This window comes from Pseudopodoces humilis, chromosome 17, assembly GCF_049639895.1.
Source record: "Pseudopodoces humilis isolate 2021_Gansu_Grassland_sample_001 chromosome 17, ASM4963989v1, whole genome shotgun sequence".
NCBI classification, from domain to species: domain Eukaryota; kingdom Metazoa; phylum Chordata; class Aves; order Passeriformes; family Paridae; genus Pseudopodoces; species Pseudopodoces humilis.
This window is the reverse complement of record NC_142216.1, coordinates 6,202,963-6,215,159: the sequence shown is the minus strand read 5'-3', so window position 1 is coordinate 6,215,159 and position 12,197 is coordinate 6,202,963. Positions and strand designations below refer to the sequence as shown.

The following is a 12,197-nucleotide window of genomic DNA, read 5'->3' as shown; positions in this document are numbered from 1 at the left end:
GTCTGTGCTGGCTGCTGCAGTGACCCCGTCTCTGCCCCCAGGCTACCCATCCAATATTCCCCAAGCCCTTTGCAGTGATGGGCTGGAATGGGCAGAAGCACCTCAGCTTACCTTGGACCAGAGCCTTTTTTGGGGCTGGGAGACCTGTGGTAACAACTTGAACCCGTGTATGAGGTTGGTGTTGAGGGGGCAATCCCTCTCACATGGGATGGGATGAAACAGAGGAACATTGCAGGCTGGTTTATTGTCAGTGTTTCAAATCAGTATTTTTTATTACAGAGACTCATCAGGTTGCTCACACTGTGGCAGAAATTTAATAATATAAGGCACAGGGAACATTCAGAGGTAAAAAAAAGAGTTCTCAGCCTGTGAGATTTAACCATCGCTTTGCTCCTGTCAGGACCCTCTCATATAAAGCAAAATCTACATACCTTCTCCCTTCCATCCTTTGCATCCCTTAAATCCACAACAGGAAAAAAATATTACAGCCTTTCCCTCGAGTATGTGGCAAAGACTCCACTTTCTGGGCAGAAATATCCCTTCCAAGTCTGACACAGCTTCCCTGGGACAGCAGGGCTGGAATTTAAGCACAGCCAAGGCAGAGGGGTGGGAAGTGCTTAAGGGCACTGTGATTTGGGGAGAGCCAAGAGCTTTATCTCACCTACAGCTGAATCACAACATCAAGGTGAGCCACACACACCCCGGGGAACAGGCGGCCACACCCCATCTCGCACAGAAAACACCACAGCAGCGTGATCATTGAGTGATGGTGAAGCATGTAGCACTTTCAAACCTTTATTATTCAAGAGGATTTTACAGGATGGGAATGATTTCATCTTATTTGTTTTAAATTCTGTGCGCTTCCCTGTTCACTTGTTCAATTTCTCCATTTTTTTTTTTTTTAATTTTTTTTTTCTGTGCCCAATAACTGCTAAATTCAAGCCCTGGGAATGGGAGGGAAGAAAAAAAAAAAAAAAAAAAAAAATCCTACCACTCTGTCTTTCTCATCCCTCTCCATCCTTCCTACCATGAGCTGGGTGGCCACAATGTCACCTGCAGCTGCTCTGCTTGAGAACCCAATCCTCCTACATCCTCTGGCTCTGCCTTCCCTCGCTGGCATCTGTGACTGGGGAGGTGAATCAGCTGAGAGGGTTTCGTGTCTGATGTGTCCAGGAACACGATGTTAGTGAGAAGTTAAGAGAAGTTGATCGAGCGGATGGTGAAGAAGAGCGGATATTTAGCACAGAAACAATCAGCAGTAAAGACACGTAGGAGAGAGAAAAGGCTGGTAAGAGTGTGTGGAAACAGCTGGATGAGTAATCTAGTGGTAATAGATAAGGCTATGAAAGAGGACTGTTATTTCTCTTAGCACCGTTACTACATATGTTTAGACCTATATTAGCACCTTGTTCCCAGGGAAAAACAAAACAAAACAAAACAAAAGCAGTTTAAAAACCAAAGGAAGTGGGAAGGTTAAAACATGACAAAGTTGGCAGCAGAGCAGGAAGGCAAGTGTTTAGATCACAAGATCCTTGTCTATGTCCTCTGTGGAAGGAAAAGAGAGAGACAAGAGTTAGGAGGTGGATGCTGCCAGGGTCCCGCTCCCCCTGCTTCCCCTCACCCAGGGCTGGCTGGAACGCACTGCTTCATGCACACTGGTGGTTCTGGGGGTGCTCTTCAGCCTCCCCTCCACCCCCATTCCTGCCCTCCTCAGGACTTACTCTCCTTGATGCCGAAGCAGCTGGCCCACTCCTCCAGGGCGATGTACTTGTCGTTGTCCAGGTCACAGGCCTCGAAGAAGCGAGTGGTGCAGTGCTCCATGGGGATCAGGGGGGCACGCAGCGGGGCCAGCTCGGTGTGGGACAGGTACCTGCCACGGTGACCACGGGTCACAGGAGGGAAGGTGCTGGCCCCAGCTCTCTGCTTTGGCTGCTGTCCCACTGCCCTGGCAGTATCAGCCGCTGAGTGTCACAGGGGTCAAGGACTGGTGTCTGCCTTTGCAGCCAGCCGTGCTGGTCACAAAATAGCCACCAGCTGGGGGTCCCTGCCAGCTGCCCCCACCCCACAGGCCTGCCTGTGTGATCACTCTCCTGCCCATCTGCAGCCTCAGCTAAGCCAGCAGCTGCTATCTCAGCTGCTGAAGTTATCCCAGGGCCTCTGGACGAAGATATTTTAGGGCACTATCATAGACCAGTAAATCTGAGAAGAGAGAAACTCCATGCCCAAGGGAGGTGGGAGCAGCTGGGGCTGGGGGAGGCCCCTCTTCCTGCAGAAGAGCAGTTTGCAGCAGGCAAAGGTGCCTCTACCCCAGCCTGGTTTGCCACAACCTCTGCCACCTGCCACCCACTTGTGTCACACCTCCAGCCTGCCTTGACACCTTCTACTGCCAAATCACCCTGGTCCTCAGGCAGGAAATGGTTCTGGTGGGGTCCTCATCCTGCGGTGCTGGCACTCACCCATCAATGGGGTGCTGGTCCAGCTGCCCGAACTGCCAGTGCACAGGGAAGATGTACATGTTGTAGTTCTTCTCAAAGTCCCGGGCCAGGAGCTCCACGGTGTGGTCACCAGCCTCCAGACGCTTCTCGTTCTCATGGATCTTCTTCACCTGCCATGGGAGAGGCCGGGGAGGCCTTGTCAGCAGGGAAACGGGGTGCAGGGGGGGACCTCGGGAGGGTCTTTACAGGAATCCCACAGGTAATTCTGGATGAGCTCCCTGTCTGTGCTGGCCTCCCATTTGGGGTGAGCTCCCAGACCCCTTCCCCTGTCCCCCACCTTGAGCTTCTGCTTCTCGGTCAGCAGGTTGTTGTCCTCGTCGCGCTCGTACAGAGTGATCAGCACGTTCTTGAGCCAGTCCCGCATGCGCAGGGGGAACTCGGTCAGCTCAGTGTCCAGGCAGGCAGGGATGACTGCAAGTCACACACAGTGGTCAGTGCAGCGTCTGGACGTGCAGCTCCACACCTGGACATGCAGCCCCAGTGCCCTCCCACCTCAGCCCCGAGCTTGCCAGGATCTTTGCTCTCCATCAGGTTGTGACCATGGGGGCTGTGCCCACAGGGTCCCCTCATCTGAGGGAGTGGCTCCACTTACATTTGCAAGGCCCAATGTAGTCCAGGTGCAGCTTGTGTCCCTTCTTCGTTCCCTCCAAGGTGCACTTTGTGGCAAAGAAATGGCAGGAGGAGTCGTAGGTCTTGTTGTCAGTGCCACAAACCTGCACAGGAAGGGGAGATGCTGTGTGAGAGGCAGGGAGACCCTCCAAACGAGATGTTTAACTTGTTTCCTGGAGTGGGCAATGGCTCCTATTTCACCACCAGATGGGGACCAGCCACCCTGACTCTGTCTCCATGTGTCACCATCTCTGGCAAAGCCCACGTGGGTACCTCCCTGCCCTGGGCCACCAAGCAGATCCTGCCCTCACCTTCTCGAAGACGCCGGCGGTGGCGGGGCAGCTGGAGGGGTCCTGGCACACACACATGGGCGAGTTGTTGTCATCCACCTCGCACACCTTGCCGTGCTTGCAGTGGTGGTTCTGGCAGGGGTCTGGGGCAGGAAGGGAGCAAAGTCAGAGCCAGACACATCCTCACCTCCCACAACATGCTTGGGGCACCTCAGCACAGAGGGAAGACTGAGACATCACCAGGGACAGCCCCCCACATCTATTCTCACACTGGGAAGATGTGGGGATTGCCAGAAGTGCATATTAGCCCTGGGGCTAATCCTGGACTTCTTTCTGTAGCCACACCAATGGCTTTTCTGTTGCAAATATGGGCTTACAGAGAGCCCAGGGCTGGAAGAGGCCATGTGCCTCTTTTCCTTTAAGTGTGCATCCAGGCTGGCATTGTCCTTGTGCTACAGCCCTTCCCAAAGGAGCCCCTCACTGTTTGGGGTGGCTAAAGCTCCCCCACACAGGGAGGGGACAGTGTCCCTGCTGGCTGGAGGGGAGGGGAAGAATCACTCACTCTCTGCAACAATCTCCTCTACATCCTCGGTGGGTTCCTCGAACTCTCCCACCTCCACCTGGACAGGATTAGCCCCCACGGGCTCCTGCAAAAGAGGTTGGTGTTCCTGCTGTGGGTGCACAGCCCCAGCTCCTGGGAGGCAGAGCAGCCCCATGGCTCCCCAGAGCTTTGGAGATGCTCTTTCCAGAGCAGTGGGTGCTGAGGGGAGGGGTGAAGAGGAGGGACAGAACCCACTACCTCTGTGGTGGGATCTTCGATGACCTCGGTCTCATCGGGCAGAGCCTCCTGCTGCAGAGGAAAATGCACATGAGTGGGGGTCCATGGGACAGTCCCAAGGTGGGTGACCCACTGGAACAGGCAGTAGGGCCACCCTCAAGTTGTCCCTCACTCCTCAGTACTTTATTTGTTCCAAAAGAAAATCCCCATCGGCTACTCCGTTTGGACAACCCCGACAGCAGAGGCTCCGCTGTCTCCTGCACTTACCGGCGCTGCCAAGGCTTTTCCTGCCAGGCAGAGAAGGAAGAAAATCCAGGCCCTCATCTTTCAGCAGACCTTGAATAAAGCAGAGGAAAAGGAGGGATGAGGAAGGAGGCCACTGTGTGCCGCTGGGCTCCAGGCTGAGCACTCAGACACTTTGAGAAGGGCGTCCTCTCCATTTCCTGCCTCGTCTGTTCAGCATTACAGACCCACATGCTGGCTTTTCTAGCCAAAACCTTGGGCCAAATCATGTTTCCAAGATAAATCCGTTTGATTTTGCAAAATGAGACAGTGGGGTTTAGATGTCTGTTTCTCTCCTGGATACCTTTAGGAAAATCACAGTCAAAATGGCTCTTTCCTTCTCTGGAGGCTTCTTTTTTTTTCAACAATCCCCCCACATTTTTCATGTTAAAAATCCCCTGATATGAGTGCCAGGTACAAGGAATGAAACTCCATCTTCTTAGTTATCAGTCAGAAGAAACATGGAAGTGGATGAAGGAAGGGAGACAATGAGACAGAGCACTTGAGAATTAAATCCTTTAGAAAATCCCTTCCCCCATGGACACAGACACCCCTAGGGGTATCAGAGACCAGTCCCTCATTCCCAGCACCCCAAAATGTTGGTGTGTTTATTGTTGTTTTTCCCTTTCCTGTCTGACCTGAGGGTCCCCACATTGGGTTTGAGGGACCAAAACCACTTTGTGGCTGTGTCCTGCTGGGAGACGAGCTCCAGAAGGACGAGCCCTCTGCACCCTCCCAGTCTGGGCCTCAGTGGGACGCGGCAGCCCAGCTAACACGGGCTGTGATGTGAGCCAGGAGCTCGCAGCTGGTGACACGGCCCTGTCCTTGTCCCCCCCGGTTCCTGTTTGGCAGGGCTGAGGCGCTTTGTGTGCGGGCTGAGGAGCTCAGCTGGCCGCTTAATATGCCAGTGGCATCGCCGTGCTGACAGCTCGGGCTGCCCGCTCCCTTCCGCCCGCGGGGACACTCAAACAGCCCCGTTCTCCCTCCTGTCCCCCTGCCAAGGCTTCCCTTCCGCCTGCCCTGCTCCACCTGCATGTCCAGAGCACCACGGCCTGCCCTGGGGCCGGCCACAGAGGGACCTGCTGGGACAGAAAGCGTTGGACAAGGTTTCTTCTTCTCTCCCAGGGTATCTAATGTCACTGCACCCATCTCCTCCTCACGCACAGCAGCTCTCTGGGTATAAAGCCACACCAAGGCTGTGCTGCCAGGACACCAAGTGGGCTGGGCTCTGCTTCCTAATTCAGCAAAATTAGAGAAAATCCTCTTTCCAACCTCACCCAGCCTCTAGTGGGGTGTCTGTGCAAAACAGGGGTCAGGGAATGGAGGGCAGGGAGAGGGTGGTGGGGATGGCTGCTGTGGTGGTGTGAAGGGCCTGTGGGGATGGGTGATGAGCCCTTTTGCTCTCTTGAGGCTGCAGCTGAGCAGCTCCCTCCTCTCCTGCTTGGTGTGAGCTGTCCCTTCCCCACATCCTGATTTGTTCTGGAGACTTCTGTGAGCTCTGCCAGCATTTGCCAGCAAAGATCATTGGTTCTTCACTCCTGGAGGGGTCGTTTGTGGAGGGACGTGGAAAAGTACAGGTGATTCTGGCCATCTCCTCCCTTGCTGGTATTCCCTGGCTAGTAAAGGCTCCTCCTGGGCTTCTCCCAGAGTCTTGTTTGCTTTGGAAGGTGCTCTGAGGTTCAGGGATGCTCACTGGGCAATGCCCAGTCTGGAGGAGAGGGCAGTGCATGCACATGTGGAAGGTGGCACTAAGAGGAACCCAACCCCACACCAAGGCTGTCTTAGATCATTTCCCCAGGCTTTAAAAAAGCCTTGAATCAAAAAGTCTGGGCATGCAGTAAGTGGGGTCAGGGAATTACAGGTTTGCTAAGAGCCAGCAGACAGTTGGAGCTGCCAGTGTTATGTTTGGAGAAAGGAGCATGAAAAAGTCTGAGCAAACAAGCTCTGCAGGGCTGTCTTGTGCCTTAGATGGTAAAACAAATTTATTATAAAACAACAAACTTTTGGAGGCAAAGCCTGTGCAGCGAGGACATTGCAGTGTCTGTGAGCCCCTGGCTGGGTTGCAAGTGGTCATTCCTGAATGCCTGGTGGTCAAAAATCCTGAAATAACAGCTCAGGAGCCCTGCACACAGGGTTGCTCCATCAGGATAACGCAGTCCATGGTGCAAGTCTCCCTCCTTGTGGAGCAACCATGCTCCTGCTATCCAAGAGGATGCTCTTCGGAGCTGGCCACACCACGAGCTCAGCATCCAACCCCCAGCTGGAGGGACCTGGGAGGATCCCTGAGGGGCTCTGCACTGGGAATGCCTGGCACTGCTTTGTGAGCCCCGTGGAGGGCAGAGGGCAGCAAGGTGGGTGCAGCCAGGGGTTGATTTTGGACAGAAGAAAACAGGGAAAAAGATTTTAGCAAGCAGCGACTTAGGCCTTTCTGCATCCTAAAAGAATCAGCAGACACCAGCATTTTGCAGGATGCTGGAAACCAGCACAGAAAGGACTGCTGAATATAGAATAAGAGAAGTTCCATGGTCACCACCCTCTCCTCAGGCCTGCCCTCTTGAATGCTGTGGATTGAGCACACAACAGGGCACCCATGGACTGCACAGACTTTTAAATATCTGATCCCACTTGCATCCTACATGGGGACTTCAGCTCCCAGTCACCCTATAAACAAAGTCTGGGGGCTCCCAGAAACCCCTCTCAGTGGTTCACCTCTCCAGCATGGCCCTCAGCACCAGCTGCACATTGCATTTCGCAGCCACACCCCAAAGGAGAGAACCATGGGGTGTAGAGAGGGCTGAGGCTGACCCTCAGCACCTCCACACACTCCAAGCCAGCTGCTCTGGGGAACTCTCACCACGCTCCCTCGAGCTTGTGGCACAATCATCAGCTTCTCCTGATGGGGAGAATACCCTGCAGCAATGTGCAGAGGAGATATGTGCCACTGGGTCTGTGGGTCTCTCATGGGACCCCAGCCTGGGGCTCTTTGTGGGTTGGGGAGGGCACTGACGAGGCAGCTGCAGCCTCCAGGAGAGGCTCCATGGACAGCGGAGCGTGGTCCATGAGCTGCTGGCCCTGTCCAGGGTTGCGTAAGCCCTTTGGGATGCCACGTTAGTGTGGGGAGGAGTCTCTGCGTGGCCACTTTGACAGCTCCTCCCCGAGGCCACCGGGCTCACCCCAGCTGCCACCCCTGCTAACCCTGGCCAGGGGCTCTGCTGCCTCCCCCCAGTGTGGCCATGGAGGCAGGAATGGGCAATGGCTGGGCAAAACCCGCCTGTGCCCAGCTCCTGCCTGCGCCCCAGCCCGCAGCAGGGCCTCCTGCACCCACCTCCCTCTGCCCACTGCTTGTCCAAGTGTCTGGAGGATCTGGCATTCCCCCACCTCACACTGACAGTAAAGGCAGAGCTAGTCCAGAAAAAGAAAGGTTCTGCCAAGCCCGAGTGGGGCCACAGTTTTCAAGGTGCAGATGAGTGACCAAGTGTGACCTCCACAGAGACACAACACCAGGGATGGGTCCCCACCGCCTGGCCCTGACCTCCCTATGAAAGCAGGACCCTCTGAGCTTTACTCAGCAGCCACTCCCAGGCTAAAATTCCATTTGAAGCCAGAACTGTTTGTGTGAGTCCCCATGAAGCTCCCTGCTGAACAGGTCCCTGCATGTTCAGTGCTGGTTCACCCAGATGTGCTGCAGCTGCCCTGGGTGCCTGGGGAGCAGGGCAGGGGACTGGGCAGAAGCCAGCCTGGCTCTTGCAACCTGCACAGACCCCTTTCACACACTGTGCAGGCTCAGAAAGCCACACAAGGATTAGATGGAAGTGAAATTCCCTTTAGCACACATGTGCACTTACACACTCCAAGTAAAACACTATGGGGAAAAAAATCTCCCCACCCCCGTGCCCATGTAGAGTCACCAAAGACACGGCTACACCACAACAGTGTGAACCTATTCATTCCCTGTGTTGGGAGCTGAGCAGCTCTCTGTGAACTCAGAAATGCTCAGATCTTACAGGGCTTGTTGATAGAACAGCAAGAGCCCAGGCCCATCACAGCTGTGTGCTGAAGCTGTCATAGTTTCTCCGGGCTGCAGATTGAATCCAGAATAGAAAACACTTAAATTAGCACCAAGAAAAGTGCCCGGATGAGCAGTGGGCTGCGGGCTCATGGATGAGCCCTGTGCAGACAGGTGAAACATGATTTTGCTGTCCTGCCTGAGCTTTTTCTTCGGTGTGGGCTGGAGCTAAGGCAGTGTGAAAAGCAGCTCGGATGTTTCTGTGCCAGGTGCGGGAGGTCCCTGCGGCCCGAGGGGTGCAACCAGCTGATCCCGCACGGAATAAACTGTCCGATAAACCCTCTGCAAAAATGCAAACCATCTCCAGAGCATTCCCTGGACCTGCCCTGCCACAGCCGCTCCAGCGATAACAGCCCTGACATCCCTCGGACCACAGGACACAGAAAAGGTTTCCATGGGAGCCGACATTCCTCTGGGACTGAGTCATGGAAGTGCAGAGTGTTGTGGAAGGAGGGGCTTGAAAAAAAAGTTTGAAAAGTTTATTTCTGCTCTTCCCCCTCCCAACAGCGCCCGCACCCCTGCTCCTGCCGATGTGGCAGACAATGGCTTGGCTTTAGCTGCTGCTCCGGAAGCACCAGATTTTCATTTCCACTGAAAACTCGCCCGATCCACCCTAACAAACGGCTGCAATTAACTTTTGTCCTTCTGGAGGGATGCTGAGTTTTTGGGCTGTTTCAAGCTGGTCGTCCCTGAGGACTCGGGAGTACTGGTGACATTCCCGGTACCCCCGTTTCATTCCAACTTGAAAGTTCTGCTTTTCGGTTTGGGTGGGAATTCAGCCCCCAACCGCTTACATTTACCTTCTTTTTTTTGGCTGGATGCAACAGAGCGGAGCTTTCTTAAAGAGGGGACACAAAGAGCAGAGTTAGATTGTCAAGTCACCGGGCTGGGAAGGACAGCAGCTGCCTTTAAAGGAGACAAGCCCTCGTCTCTTCTGTGTGCACCTAAAATTGTGTCTGGCGGAACCCAAGCTCTTAAAACTTAACAAAACACCCCAAAAGAGCTTTGCTCCTCCTCTCCTGCAATCTCCGTCTCCCAAACAGTCGATCAGCCAGAGTTCGGCAAGCCAGGGCAGCAGACATGAAAGGCTTTCAGAGTTTGCTTGGAACAAAAAGCCGAGTGTCTTTTTTTTTTTTTTTTTTTTTTTTCCCAAAGGAGAAATAAGACCGGCTGCACTGAAAAAATAAAACCACTGAGATGAAGTCGGCAGCTCTTTTGTTCTTCCTCTGGATACTCTGGTGAGTAAAACATCACCTGCCAACACACCTCAGGCTGGGAGAAATGGGGATTGTTCGTAACTAAATCTGATTTTCTCTGCAGGCTGGTTTGATGTGCCCAGACCTTGGTGTCACGGATCTCTCTAAGGAACTAGCCACCAGCTGAAAACCCAGAGGGAAAAAGGGAGGAGAGAGAAGAATGAGGACAGGTTAAACCCTTACAGTCAGACGCCACCAAAGCAATAAAACTCTGGCAGCGAAATTGAGTAAGAGACAGCTTAGAAGTGGAAATGCCGCAAAGAGGAGAAAGGGGTGAAGTCAGGAGGGGTCTCTAAATCCAATGCTTGGGGTGGAGAGCGTCCAGCTCCGCATCCCGAGGGACGCATTGCCAGCGCTGGACACACTCCGGGGGCTGGGGCAGCGGGTCCCGGGCCAGGGACCCCACGAGTGGGGCTGTGGGGACCCCATGAGAGGGGCTATGGGGACCCCATGAGAGAGGCTATGGGGACCGCACGAGTGGGGCTATGGGGACCCCACAAGAGGGGCTATGGGGACCCCATGAGAGAGGCTATGGGGACCCCACAAGAGGGGATGTAGGGACCCCCGTGTACGGAGGAAAAGCACAGCAAAGGCAAACGCGAAGCTCGGGCCATACCTCGCAGTCCCGGCAGCACGGCTGAGGGAACTTCAGGCGCTTGGACAGGCTGGAGGAATCTGCAAGTTTTAGAAGGAGGCTGGAGGAAGCCGAAGGGTGGGCTGGGTTTCCCTCTGCCTCTCCCCCTCCTCCTCCTCCCTAGCTTTCCAAATCGGTCTCTTCCTCTCCTCCGCTTCCCAGTGGGCAGTCCCTGAGCCTGGCTCCAGAGGATAGACCAGAGAAATCAAGCTGGAGATCAAGGGGTCCCTGTCAGGGACAGCAGTCCCCAGCGCAGCCCTCCGGGCAGAGTCACTGTCACAGCAGCAATGCACTGCTGCCATGAGTTTTCAGTTCTCTTTCTCTCCCGGACTGACAGCCCTGGGGGATGCGGGAATGCCATCTCTGCCTGGTTTTGCACCTCCTAACACCTCGAGCTCCTGCGATTATAATGTTAAATGCTGTCATTTCTCAGTCCCTGAGCTGGTGTTTCCCATCCTCAGAGGAATGCAGACGAAAGCAGGAGAGTTTTTGCTCCTGCATCCAATCCTAACATTGCTGATATCTATGATTGCCTTGTGGAGAGGGAGTGGAAAGAATGACCCAGAGAATGTGGAGGATAAAGACATATCTGAAATGCTGTAAGTAGGCAGAGAAATGCTGGTAGATGTGACTCTCAGCAGACTGGTCTCTCTTCTGTGGTTATCATCCAGCAGATCTGGACTGATTGAACAAAACCCAGTCAGAATTGCCAGTCAGCTGAATTCAGTGGTCTCTTCAGACACCACTCACTATTCTGACTTTACAGATCATAACTCAGCTGGAGCAGCTGTCCAGCCAGAGGCAGCCAAGCAGCAAAGCTGTTTGGAGTTGAGTTTTCCCAGCTGTTCCTCTCTATGCTCAGGGTGAAAGCCCAGCTCCTTTCTCCTTGCCTGTCTTCATGTCTGAGAGGATGTGAGGTGCACCTGCTTCCCCAGCACCAGCATGGCCTGGGCATAGCGCTGCAAAGGAGAACCAGAAGCCAAAAATTGCTACAGTTTGGGCATCCCTAAAGAATGTCTCCATTCCATATAGGGCTGTCCTGAGCCCTGTGGATAATCCAGCTCTTTGCAGCTTGTGATCCTCCTGTGGCATCAAACCTCACCCCAGGGCTGCTCTCTGGGGCTGCTGGAAAGATGATGTCTCGTGTAGCCAGCAGGACTGAGGATATCTGGGCACCAGCAGTGTCATTGTGGATGCCAAGATCACAGCAAAATTCAACATCGTGTTTTGTCTTGGCTGCCCGGGGTTTGGGTTCATTCTTGATTATGTGCTATCTTTGAGAGGGCTGAGACACAGATCTGGGTGCTTAACTCTTCCCACTGATGTTGCTGAGGATTTAGATGTCAACAGGGGGACTGGCCTGTGATGACCTGCCAGGCTGTGCTGGCTCCTTGCTCTGTAGGATTCCTTTGTGTCTGTGGCTCTGTACCAGCTCACTCCTCATCCTGCCTCATGGCACTTCTGCTGCATGTGAGAGATCAGATGTAAGACTAAACATCCCAAGGCCAACAAGGAGCAAAATATAAACAGAACAGAAAGGGAAGGCAGAGGGGAAAAAATGGAGGAGGGGTTCAAGAAAAGCCATCATCACTTCCCAGTGAACAGGCCAGTCTCTGATCAGGCAGCTCAGGAGGTTGGTGGCAAAGAACAAAAGAAAATCTTCTTCACTAATTTCTTTACTTGGCTTTACTTTATGTACAGACATTTCCCAAAAGCCATCCCTGGCTGCTGGTATGTGGATGTTGATACCACTCACAGGGACATCCATAAATATTCCACATGACCCT

General features: G+C 53.8%; 1 protein-coding gene across 1 annotated transcript; it reads right to left on the bottom strand.

Moving 5' to 3' along the window:
* Positions 1 to 225: 225 nt before the first annotated feature.
* On the bottom strand, positions 226 to 10,545 carry SPARC (secreted protein acidic and cysteine rich). The gene is made up of 10 exons (XM_005523589.3): positions 10,393 to 10,545; positions 4,440 to 4,508; positions 4,194 to 4,244; positions 3,957 to 4,041; positions 3,416 to 3,537; positions 3,088 to 3,208; positions 2,773 to 2,906; positions 2,457 to 2,605; positions 1,722 to 1,870; positions 226 to 1,545 (listed from the first exon to the last, which is right to left on the bottom strand). Exons 2-10 carry the CDS (start codon positions 4,494 to 4,496, stop codon positions 1,517 to 1,519), a joined length of 897 nt encoding a protein of 298 aa, XP_005523646.1. The 5' UTR covers positions 4,497 to 4,508; positions 10,393 to 10,545; the 3' UTR covers positions 226 to 1,516.
* Between the last annotated feature and the right edge of the window lie 1,652 nt (positions 10,546 to 12,197).

What these genes read in the sequence shown, in the direction of transcription:
- SPARC (XM_005523589.3), bottom strand. Translation starts at nt 4,496, where the DNA reads ATGAGGGCCTGGATTTTCTTCCTTCTCTGCCTGGCAGGAAAAGCCTTG. An exon ending in TCGAAGATCCCACCACAGAG is followed by an intron (nt 4,042 to 4,193) that starts GTAGTGGGTTCT and finishes CCTCTTTTGCAG; the next exon opens with GAGCCCGTGGGGGCTAATCC. An exon ending in CCGCCGGCGTCTTCGAGAAG is followed by an intron (nt 3,209 to 3,415) that starts GTGAGGGCAGGA and finishes CTTCCTGTGCAG; the next exon opens with GTTTGTGGCACTGACAACAA.